This window comes from Tupaia chinensis, unplaced genomic scaffold (assembly GCF_000334495.1).
Source record: "Tupaia chinensis unplaced genomic scaffold, TupChi_1.0 Scaffold139833_1, whole genome shotgun sequence".
Lineage (NCBI taxonomy): Eukaryota > Metazoa > Chordata > Mammalia > Scandentia > Tupaiidae > Tupaia > Tupaia belangeri.
The window spans coordinates 3,320,830-3,333,212 of record NW_006199712.1 but is presented as its reverse complement, the minus strand read 5'-3'; the positions used below and the strand labels follow the sequence as shown (position 1 = coordinate 3,333,212).

At 39.3% G+C, this 12,383-nt stretch overlaps 1 protein-coding gene across 3 annotated transcripts in view; it reads left to right on the top strand.

The window, feature by feature from the left end:
- PLS1 (plastin 1) overlaps positions 1-12,383 on the top strand; it is a 111,300-nt gene that overhangs the window by 41,175 nt on the left and 57,742 nt on the right. For 2 of the 3 annotated variants that reach the window (XM_006162301.3, XM_014593191.2), the window contains exon 2: positions 9,471-9,578. In XM_006162301.3, coding sequence (XP_006162363.1) covers positions 9,509-9,578 — 70 coding nt within the window. In that variant the 5' untranslated portion in view covers positions 9,471-9,508. Of the gene's footprint in view, positions 1-9,358; positions 9,374-9,470; positions 9,579-12,383 lie in introns of those variants that run through there. The other variant, XM_027765876.1, reaches the window with a different exon arrangement.

The window sequence follows — 12,383 nt, the reverse complement described above, 5'->3', positions numbered from 1 at the left end:
CTGTCTCACTTTCGTCTGTGTGTGTGTGTGTGTGTGTGTGTGTGTGCGCGCGCGCGCGTGCACGTGTGCGTGTCTGTCTGGTCAAATTAAAATAAATGAGTGAATAAATGAAATAAAATAAAATAAATCTATAACCTAGGGGTGCCAGCAGGTGGTGTGATTAAGGTACTAGACTCCCACATGGTCAACTGTGGTTCAAGTCCTGGACCTGGTGGCTTGCTTTCTCACTTTCCCTTTATCCCTCTCTGGTTAAATTAAAAAATAATAATATATAAAATAAATAATTCTTTAAAAATCCACAGCCTTTAGAAATTTAGGACTTTAGGGAAGATTTTTATGGATTGTTGAAAAAACATACATGTATAGGACAATTCCTTCTTTTGCTTTTTAAAAAAATTAAACAATTTTAAATTTATGATAGAGAGCATGTGTATGCTAATGGGAGAAAGAGAAAAGCACTCTTGACAGGGTCTCCTCATGCCAAAATCCCGTTTCCCTAGTCCTTCAGCTCCTTGGAATCTCAGGCACACACTCATGAGCCTGGTTTTGTTTTCAGTCAAATCTGAGGATCTGAACCTGGGGTTGGCCATGTGACTTCTGGGACTGCAGTTCGGTTTGCTGCTGATTGTTCACCAGCATGGGCCTCCTTTGCCTTTTTTTTTTAATTTTTAAAATTATTATTCATACATTAAATCGCTATACATCACTTAGATTGTGAAGAGACTTCCAGCATGATATATGCCTCAGTCCAGCCCAGTTGAGACTATTATACACATCCTTGTCAACAGATAAAAAACCTTATCTGTGTCCCACAAGTGTCTTACCTCTCCATTTCCCACCCAAATTTCCTTTCCAACGCTTTCCAACGCTCTGTCCCTCCTACACTCTCTTTCCACTTTGTTTTTAGTGCCCATTACAATTTTTAATGCTTTTATGTTCTCCAGTCTTTCAGGCTCTATCACAGAGTGTGGACAGTCAGTATATGTTAAGTGGAGACATACAATTTCTCTCTTTCATATCCTGATTTGCTTCTTAATAAGGAGAGTGAGAGTTGGATTCTGCTGGTTGCAGAAGTACCTCAGTTTCAAGTTTTGAAAACAGTGGGGGGTTTTCTGTTTTTGTTTGTTTGTTTTTTAGTTTTTGTTACAGGGTGTGTGCATTTACTGAGAGAGAAAGAAATTACTCCCTAAGGAGGATGACCATGTTCTAGTCCCTTCTCCTCCATTCTCTTGGGATTTAGGGCATGCATGCATACATGCCTGGTGTTTTTTTTTTTTTTTTTTTTTTCTCAAGCTGGCTGTCCAAGATTTGAACCGTGAAATCAGTTGGTCATGTGGAATCTATATGCCTTAACCCCCACCACCTACTGGCCTGAAAGCATTGCTTTAATTTATCTGTGTAAAAAGTGAAAACTTTAAACCAGCGTGTGTTTTGAAGGTTCGGGCTCAAACCCTGACATGGACACACCCTGGGTAGATTTTCTGCTCACCTGGATATGAGTTGCACTAGAATCTCACTTGTGTCCCTATGAGTCATTTACATTGAAATTCTCAGCTAGAACAAGGGAAAGGGAATTGTAAGCCAGGAAGTAATACCTCAGTTATTCCAGAGCATTTGGAAGTGACTCACTACCTCCTGTTCCCTGATAGCTCTTTGATGCTGGTATTGAGGCATTCATTTTGAATGAGATATTTGGCATTATAGATAGTTGCAATCTAGGCAATTACGTTCCTAAGTAACTAAATATAACTAAATACACATAAAAAAAGAACAAGTTAATTTTCTAGGACAAAAATAAAAGTAAAGTAATCCATGTAATTCTCACAAAGGTCACTTAAATCCTCCATTCCTTCCCTGGGTTTCTAGTAAAACAGATTGCATCATGTCTGCATTTCACGCTAACAGTTCTACGCTGGACAGTCAGTGCGAAGGCAGCTTCTAGTGGGAAAAGGAGATAGTCTTCATGACTCAAGTTCTGGGCACAGAAGAGAATCTGTGAAACCACAAGTACAAGGGTGACATACAATTAAGAACCTGAATTTGGCAGACTCCCTGAGTTCAGATTCCATCTCTGCCACTTACCAAGATGTTGGCTTCAAATTTCTCAACAGTGAAGTGGGACTTGTAATATTGTTAACCTCACAGAGTTGCTGTGAGGGTCAAATGAGACCGTTTATATAGTATTTAGAACAATGCTTGGCCTTTACTGAATACTCACGGGTGTTTATTGGTAAAAGGGTAAGGATCAACTCACTTGCCTTGTTTGGTCGGCTATTGAGTATAAGTGCTGTTTTGGGTTTTTGGGGTGGAAAGTTTGGGAGAGGTTTTATCAGCCATGTTTATATAACCTTCAGGTGTTCTTAATTGGGTGTGATGCGTTAAGGGCAGGAGAAGACTCAGGATGACCTGCTTGCATTTACTTAGGAGTTGGATTTAAACCTTCATCTTTGCTTCATGCAAACACGGTCTGTGCAGAAGGCAAATGAATGTAGGACGAAGGGATTCTCTAGACCGCGAGTCTTGTCTTTCTGGTATGCCCGGACCACAGAGATGGGCTGGAGCCTGCCCATCAGTCTCACCATTCTAGGAGTGAGACTGTCATCCATAGACAGTGGTGGAGGCTTCTGGGGACAGTGCTCTGAGGTGGCATGTCATCGTTCCCACCGTGGAGGTCCTTGGAGCTACCTGGTCTCTGGCCTCCTGGAGCCTGTTTGTTCAGTTCTCCTTTGATTCTTTGAGCTAACACCCTAAAACTGATGGCCTTCTGGTGTATTTTTTTTTTAAGAATTATTTTATTTAACTTACTTTATTTATTTTAAAATTTAACCAGAGAGGAGAGACAGTGAGAGAGAAAGGGAAAGTGAGGAAACAGCTGCCAGATCTGGGTCTCAAACCATGGTCAGCCATGTGGGAGTCCAGCACCCTTAACCATCACGCCACCTGCTGGCCCCTCCAGTGTATCCCTTCTTTTGACAAAACTATCAGAATCTGGTTTTTCTCTCGTCTTATAATAAAAAGTACCTTAACTGCCACAATCAAATAGGTAAATTAAATACTTCCTCCTTGAAAGTGTGGCTTAGAAAGAGACTATGCCTTCTTTTCTGAAATACATCACTTGAAATCCATTTTGGCCTATTTGAATGGACAAAGAGGAGAGTCCGTTAGATTGGTTCATATTGGTCTACTCCAAATACAAGGTGTAGCGTGCACGTGGATGTATTCGGAGATAGGAGGTGGTTGTTTTTCATGTCAGAAATGGAAACTACCAGTAGGCACAAAGACTAACAGAAAATGAACATCTTCGGATGGAGTTGCACCTTTTGAATAGAATTATTCGTCACCACCACAAAGAGCTTAAAAATGGGTCTTAACTAAGAATTCATATTGTATTGAATCATCTTCTCACCTTTTAAGTTTCTAGAGGGCAACAGTGACTCTTTTACTTCTATATTTAAAAACTGTAAGGCAACGATATAAATCACTGTAAGTAGCTAAGGAACTCCATCCTGTCAGACTGAGTGCTCTGTAGAGAGGCCTCTAGGCTTTTCTCCCACTGTTTGGATTCGCATTTTCTTTTTCCTCTGGTCCAGCTCTGGTGGTGCTTCTCAGAAAAGTCTTCTTGAATCTTCTAGCAATAAGATTCTTCCTCTCCGGGGACCAGCAGGTGGCATGGTGGTTAAAGTGCTGGGCACTCCCACATGGCTGACCATGGTTCGAGTCCCAGACCTAGTGGCTTTATCTCTCTCTCTCTCTGCCTCTTTCTGGTCAAATTTAAAGAAATGAATGGACAAATAAAATTAAATAATTCTTAAAAAAAGATTCTTTCATACATATTTTATTCAAGCTTGTGTGTAATGATTCTAGATGTGGCTTTCTAGTTTATTTTGAGAACTGACTCTGGTAGGGACCATGTGGAGGTGACGTCATGTTGAAAGGGTTCTCCAGAACCAACTCAGGGCTCAACAGGAAAGAGCTGTGATTGGTGAGTGACGTCTGAAGTAAGGGAGTCTCCTGTGTTTGCTGTTGCTGTCACCTTTGATTCACTGACTCCCTTACAAAATCGTAAACGCCGAGAGTCAAGGTGGTATTAGTCACCACTAGGTTACTTCCAACATGTGGCACGTCCAACACCTTAGATGTTCTCTATGAATATGTGGTGAGGTGACATGAGAGCAATGAAGAAAAAATCGATGGCAGAACCTGAGTCTGTACTTTGAGGGCAGGTGAAGATTTGGATACAGGAAAATACTAGATTGTCGGCAAAGTCGTGACACATTTTCCCAACAACCCAGTAGTTTCTAGGGACAGGAAATGGAATGGATGAATATTGTAGAACAATAAGGAAGAGGCCTCTGGAGGAAAAGAAATCTGTTCTCGGGGTGTAGACCGAAAGAAAGATAGTTAAAAAGAAAGGACTGGAGTCTAGCAGTAAAAGTTTAACTAAAATTGTTGAGGTCATGTTCTCATGAAGGAATATGAAGTATAGCTTAAGGGAACAAAGGAAAAAAGACAGAAAATTTAGTTGAGGGAGAAACCAGTTTTTGGAATGTTTTTCTTTTCCATAATTTTAAAATTGAGAATATTAGGTAGCTTGTGTAATTTAGAATACCCGTATAGTATTATGTTATTGAATTGGAACTTCAAAACAATGATAAAAGCAACAAATAGATTTGATAAAGTACCTGTCATTTCTAGTGGTCCTTCTTACGGTTCATATTAGGACAGTCCTTCCTTCCTTCCTTCCTTCCTTCTTTCCTTCCTTCCTTCCTTCCTTCCTTCCTTCCTTCCTTCCTTCCTTCTTTCCTTCCTTCCTTCTTTCTTTCTTCTTTCTCTCTTTCTCTTTCTTGTCTTCTTTCCTTCCTTCCCTCCCTTTCTTTCCTTTCTTTCTTTTCTTCTTTCTTTCTTTCCTTCCTTCCTTTTCTTTTCTTTCTTCCCTTCTTTTCCCTTCCCTTCCTTCCCCTTCCCCTTCCCTTCCCTTCTTTTCCTTTTCTCCTTCCTTCCTTCCTTCCTTCCTTCCTTCCTTCCTTTATGGGGGCCAGCAGGTAATGTAGAGGTTAATGCTCTATATGGATTCCATCTGGCCAACTTCGTAATTTGAGTCCCAGATCCAGTGGCTTGAGGATCATGCTGGACATGTGTGTGTGCATGCCCGAATCCCAGGAGGAGATTGGAGGAGAAGGGATTGTGGTATGGCTATCACTCCTGGGGGTGAGAGTGGTGATTTCTTACTTTCCTACTCTCTGTCTCTCTGGCAAGTACATGCACCCTATAGGGGGAAAATTAATATAGGAATTCCATGTTTTTAAAATGCCAGAAAAAAACAATCTTGTCATAATTTATATTCAGGCATAATTTTGTATGTAACTACATATAATTTAAAAAGACATCGTAAATATATAATATCCAAAAAACCTCACATTTATAAATTTTTAAAAAGAATTATTTATTTAATTTTATTTATTTATTCATTTATTTTTATGTGAACAGAGAAAGACAGACACACAGAGAGAAGGAAAGTGAGAAAGCAAGCCACCAAGTCCAGGACTTGAACTGTGGTTGGTCATGTGGGAGTGTCCAGAGCCTTAACCACCACGCCCCTGCTGGCCCCACATTTATAAATTTTGACAAGAATAACAAGAAAGATATATACTCAAAACAAACTCAAGACAGCCCTTAATTTGGTCAAAAATCTCTGTGAAGCAGGTCCAGTAGGTGGCATGGTAGCTGAGACACTGGCCTGCCAAATGGCTGACTGTGGTTTGAATCCCAGATCTGGTGGCTTGCTTTCTCACTTTACCTCTCTCTCTGTCTCTCTGGTGAATGCACATGCCCTATAGCAAATTAAAATAATAATAATAAATACAATTAAACAATTACTTTAAAAAGTCTAACTGAAGTTGAAATAAACTGTTACTGAAAAATAAGAGTTCTTATTCATAATAAGGACAATGCATTTCAGTCTTGATCCTACAGATTAGTCATCTTTTGCTCCTTGATGTCAAATGATTTTTAGAATAAGTAAGTTTTGTTACCTTTTTTCATACTCAAAAATTTGAGACATCTTAAATTTTTTTTTCTATTTTAAGCCAATTTCTTTTAAAAGCCAAAACTATGTTAGATATCTGTCCATGTATAGAAAATGATATTACAATAATGAATGGTTTCATTTATTTGACCACATTAATTCTGGAATGCCTATCTGCCATGAATCTTTCTTATGAACTTTGTGCTTTGGAAGTGTATTATATTGCCATAGGGTACATACACTAACCATAGAGAGTCAGAGAGTGGGAAACTGAGAAATTATCCCCCAAAGGGGGTTGACACACTGCAGTCCACTACCATTCTCCTCTTTAGATTTTGGGCACACGTGCATACGAACCAAGGGTGATTTTCAAACTGCCAGGCCTGGGGCTTGGCCAGGTGGGAATCCAGCGCCTTAACCCCCATGCTATTTGCTGGCTCCATCTCCCTCCCCACCCCCGCCAGGTTTATGTTTATCATTTCAAATGCAAGGTCAACACAAGGCCTGCTAATTTACAGCTTTTCTGTGGAATGCAAATGCTAAAATCCAACCACCATTTTTAAAACTCAAAGCAAGAGATATAAACTATTTCAAATATAGGAAATGATATGCCAGATGACCAAGACCACGGAGATTCAAACCAGCTACCACAGAAGTAGCGTTTTCCAGCCCTAGGTAATTACGCTTAAAAATTGTAAGAGGACTTTTTAATCTTTTCCAGCTCAAGATAAGTATGCCTGCAAATAGTTCATAGTAACTTGATGAAAGTGAGAATTTAATAAAATATTTTTACAGAGAAATTTTTGCTATAGGGCACATGCGCTTACCGGAAAGAGGGAAAGACCGACAGAAAATGAGAAATCACCCCCGCCCCCTGCCCTCCGGGGAAATGGCCATGCCACAATCTCTTCTCTTCTTGTCTCCTCTCAGGATCTTGGGAACGCACATAAATGTGTCCAGTGTGAGCTTGAAGTCCCCCCCAGGGGGGATGGCCACGCCACAGTCCCTTCTCCTCCATTCTCCTCTCGAGATCTTGGGCACGCATGCACATGTGCCTGGCATGAGTTCAAGCCTCCGGGTCCGGGACTCGAACCACGGTTGACTAGAAGGGAGTCCAGTGACATAGCCATTATGCTAACTGCTGGTCCCAATATGGATTTTTTCCATTTTGTTTCAATTCCTATGGTCTTATTAAGCACTCACTTTCACTTATTTTCTGAGTTACATAGTTACTGGCTGATATAATTAGATATCTATAAGAGGAATACAACATAGTTTGTATTCAGCTTTAGCTTTACATCGAATTGAAAAGCCACAAAGTCGTCGTTTTTTGTTGTTGAGAGTGAAAGCAAGTCTGTAAAGCAGAGTGTGCAGAGTGGACTCCTCCATGGTGGAGCAGCCCTGAGAGAGGAGTCAAGTGAACAGCTTTATTCTTTCCTCGGAGAGGAGGAAGGGCAGAACTGTTCACAGTACCCTGCAGACAGGGTAGCAGTGAACTTTGGTGAGTGGCCACTAAGTTATTGAAAAAGTAAGAGTTGGGAAAAATACAAAGAAAATGTTTAATAGACACAAAAATGAAAAGTTATCTGTTGATAATATATATGGACATGTCTTTGACATGATTAATGTGCACCATAACCATGCTGGGAAAAAGATGTACAGTGATTACATGTAAATAAAAAATAAATAAAAAGTAAGAGTTGCACTGTACCTATCAGAAGCCTTAAAAATGTAAGTAATGGGGGCAGCAGGAGGTGTGGTGGTCGAGATGCTGAACTCCTATGTGGCTGACCTCTGTTCAGCATGCATGCATGTGTGCCCAAAGTCCTGAGAGGAGAATGGAGGAGAAGAGATTGTGGTGTGGCCAGCCTCCTCTCGTTTGCTGTCTCTCTGTCTTTCCAAAGAGTGCATATGCCCTATAGCAAAACAAACAAACAAAGAAACAAAAAAATCCCTAAAGAAAAAAAAAATAAAGTAATTCCACTATGAGACTATTTCTCATACTAAAATAAACATGGATATAAACAAAGGTTTGTCTACAAGGAAGTTCACTGAAGCAGTATTTATAATGAGAAATTGGAAGCAATGTGAATACTCTGAAACAAGGGATTTACTAAATAAGTGATGGTCCAGTAATATACAGCCATCGTTCATCATGTTGGTGAACAATATGGAAATATACTGATAATGTGTCATTTCAAAAAAAGAAAAGGTTTTAACATAGTATGCTTATATTTTTCATCTCCCAAAAAGGTGTACAGTTGCTTAGAAAGTAGGCCCAGATAAATAAGGACAAAAAGGTAATGCCTGATATTCCCAGATAGTAGGATTATGAGTAATTAATTTTTTGGGGGGGCACATTTCTTAGCAGTTATTTTCTATGAACACCACACTCTTACTTTTCTTACAGCCTAGTTTACACACATAAATATATATATATATATTTTTTTTTTTTCTTTCTTTTTAGTTTGTCTCCCATACTCAAAGTAAGATGGCCCCTACAGATCTGGGAAAAATTTTGTGGGGAGAAGGGGAAGGAGTGTGACAGTGAGTGGATAATATAATGCTGAACATTAAAACCACAAGTTCCAGGGCCAGCAGGTGGTGTGGTGGTTAAGGGTGCTGGACTCCTACATGGCCAACCACAGTTTGAATCCCGGACCTGGGAGCTTGCCTTCTCACTTTCTCTCTCTCTAACTCTGTCCCTCTGTGGTCAAATTTAAAATAAATAAATAAATGATTGAATAAATATAGATCAGTAAAATAGTTCTTTAAAAAAAACATACAGTGTGTAAAAAGGGTATGGTCTGAGAAGGACATTTAGAAGAAAAATAGAGTCAAAACATTAATGGGACAACGAAATGTGGCATTATCTGTTGAAAGTATTTTATAGTTTTATCAACTGGACTAGGGAGAAATGTTCACATGTTGAAATATTCACTCTGTAGGCTAAATAATGTGATTGAATGTATAAAAGAAAATGAAATTTAAAAAATGTAAATGAAAAAACAACCCCCCCCCACACACAAGTTCCATCCCCAGAGGAGCAGACTTTAACTTTATCATTTTTGTGTATATTCATGTCTTTAAATTTTACTTTCAGACCATATTCTTTCCATTTATGAATACTTTCCTCAAACTTGAAATGCTTATTTTACTATAATAGTGGGATAACATGTACATGAAAATTATACAGGCTATTGAAAAAATGTCTGTGCTCTGTAAAACTATAGGGAGTGAAAAATAACTGTTTCTCCCCCTTACTGGGTCTCGTCATTGTTTGGCCTGGGCCGGGAGAGTGTTACCAGGGAACCAGTCTATTGGTTCCTTGTCAGCCAGACCTCACAGGTGATTTATTCTAGAGAATGCCTTCCTCGGTACCTTCTATTGCTTAGATATATGTCTCCAAAGGGCTAATTTTCTTTCCTAATATTGCCTTTTCTAGATATAAAGTTATCAGAAGGTAGTCTTCCATATCCCAAGATGGAGAACAGTACCACAACCATCTCTCGGGAGGAGCTTGAAGAACTACAAGAAGCATTTAATAAAATAGGTATGCTTGGGGAAGGGTGAACACGGGCTTCCTGTGCTGTTTGTCGTTAGACTTCAGGAATGGAGCAGTACCTTTATTTCTTCTGGCAGCACCCAGTTAACCTCCAGATTTGTTCCTTTATTATTTTTTTCTTCCTGTCTAGGTTTCACTTGATTCTTTCTTTCTTTTTTTATTTCACTTGATTCTTTCTAAAAGAAAGCTGGTTCAAATTTCGAGGTGAATTGGACTTTGAATTCTTTGATCATTTCTTTGCAGAGAATAATCCAGGTTAATGAATGACAGGGTAACTGAATACACTTAACATGGTCTCCTCATGACAGAAAAAAAAATAAAAACACTTCCTTGTGGATAAACTGAACTCTGGCCTTTCTCTCTGTGTCACTGACAGTAACACATTCTGACTTCATGCAGAATATTTTAAAAATCTTGGGTATTATTTACAAAGGCCAGATGTCTTATTCTCCTCCTTCCTCATGAATAATTTTTTAAAAATCTGAGTATTGTTTCTAAAGGCTGTATCTCCTATTTTTTCTTCTTTCACTTTTGGAAAACAGTTAGTGTTTGGTCTTTATGACATTAGCATTTTGACAGCTTTGAATTTTCCTTCCAAAAACATGTCTTCATCCTCTGTTGGCTCTCAGTTCTGCATTTTGCTCTTAGGTAAACAAAGGAAGTATAAATACAATCTTTTGCTTTAGTCCACAAATGCAATGCAAGTAGTGAAAGGTGAGCCCAGGGAAAGGTGAGTACCGTGAATAGACGTTGGGACAGTGACACCACCATCTTTGCCCTTTCTCGGGAGGCACCTCTACTGAAATAGATCACTCTGAAAACAGGGTCTGACGGTGGGCCCGGGAGGCTGTCGCGATCACCGTTGGTCTTGTGCTTGGATTTCTCACAGACCTAGCAAATCATGACTCAAATGAATGTAGGTAAAAGGCAATGCAGGGTGAGTTCGAGAGACCAATAAAAAGGAAAAAGGTGGAAGTGCAAAAAATAAACTCTCGAGGGCCAGTGGATTCTTCCACTTCCTGGGGATGGCATATTTGTCATTAGAACACTGCATGAATACGATATGATAACTGGGAAGTTATTAACAGATTTTATATGGTATCAGATGCAGTGCCCAGAATCTTTTCCAAAACAAAAACTAGGCAATTGTTGAAATGTTCTGCTCCTTTTTGAGTATCGAAACAAAGGAAGTAATAAAAAAGTGTATCTCCAAGTTTGGTGTTTCTGTTATTTTATAGGTACAGTTTGGTAACTTTAATAAAAGTGCTAGTAAAGGACCAGCACATGGTGTAATGGGCACATTGCTGGACTCTCACATAGTCGACTGCAGTTCGAATCCCTGAACTGGAGGCTTAAAGCTCATGCCAGGTGCTTCTGCATGCGTGCCCAAGATCCCGAGAGGAGAAGGGATTGCAGCATGGCCATCTCCCCTCGGGAGTGATTTCTCACTTTCTGTCTTTCTTTTACTCTCCAGCAAGCTCACACACCCTATAGCAAAAATCTCTCTTAAAAAAGAATGCTACTAAAAATACATAGTCTTGGGACCAGCAGGTGGTGGTTAAGGTGCTGGACACTCCCACATGACTGACCATGGTTCGAGTCCTGGACCTGGTGGCTTGCTTTCTCATTTTCCCTCTTTCTCTCTTGCTCTCTCTCTGTGTGTATCTCTCTGGTTAAGTTAAAATAAAATGAATGAATGAATAAAAGTAAATAAATAATTTTTTAAAAGTACATAGTATTAGTAGAACAAATGGATTAATAATCCATATTCTTTGTTTTTAGCATACCAACTTTATTTATAACTTATAATCTTGCAATATTTATATAATGATATTTTGAACTAACAGTTTACCGATGGAGCAGTTCTGATAGTAAGATAATTTGCTCTGTGTGAGGGAAGTACTTACGGTAACGGAATACATACTTGCTGACATTATTTATAAGAAAACTTCTGGGGCCGGCAGGTGGCGTGGTGGATGGGGGCGCTGGACTCCCACATGGCCAACCACGGTTCAAGTCTCGGACCTGGTAGCTTGCTTTCTCACTTCCTCTCTCTCTCTCTCTGATCAAACTGGAAAATAATAATGATAATAATAATAAATAAAGTTAAAATAATTCTTTAAAAAAAAAAGAAAACTTCTACTAAAGACCTCATCAAGCCTTCTGCTAATTTGTACTAACCAACTTTCCACAGAGTCAGAGAGACAAACCCATCCAAGTTTACTAGTTTAAGGGGGAGAGGGCACTTGAGAGAAGTGGGGAGTTAAAATATTTCTGTTTTTCTTTTTCTTTTTATAATAGTCGGGGAAAATAACAAAATGTACTCTTTAAAACACTTGTAAGTGTATATAGTTCATTCAGATATCAATATAATCAACACTCATTATGTTCCTTAGCGGCATTAAGTGCCTTTACATTGCTCCATATCTGGGGCTGGCAGGTGGCAGGTGGTTAAGGCACTAGACTCACATATGGCTGACTGTGGTTTGAGTCTTGGACCTGGTGGCTTGCTTTCCCACTTTCCCTCCCTCCCTCTCTCTCTTTCTCTCTCTCGTCCAATTAAAAAATAATAAAGTAAATAATTCTTAAAAAAAAAAACCCCAAAAAACGAGATGTATCTATAGATTGCTCCATATCCATTACTACCTTCACTCTCCAGAACTCTTTTCATCCTCTCAAACTGAAACTTCTTACCCATTAAACAATAATTCCCTATTTCCCCCTCCCTCAGCCCCTGGCAGCCATTCTACTTTCAGTCTCTGTGGAGTTGACTGCACTAATGGAAACATACAG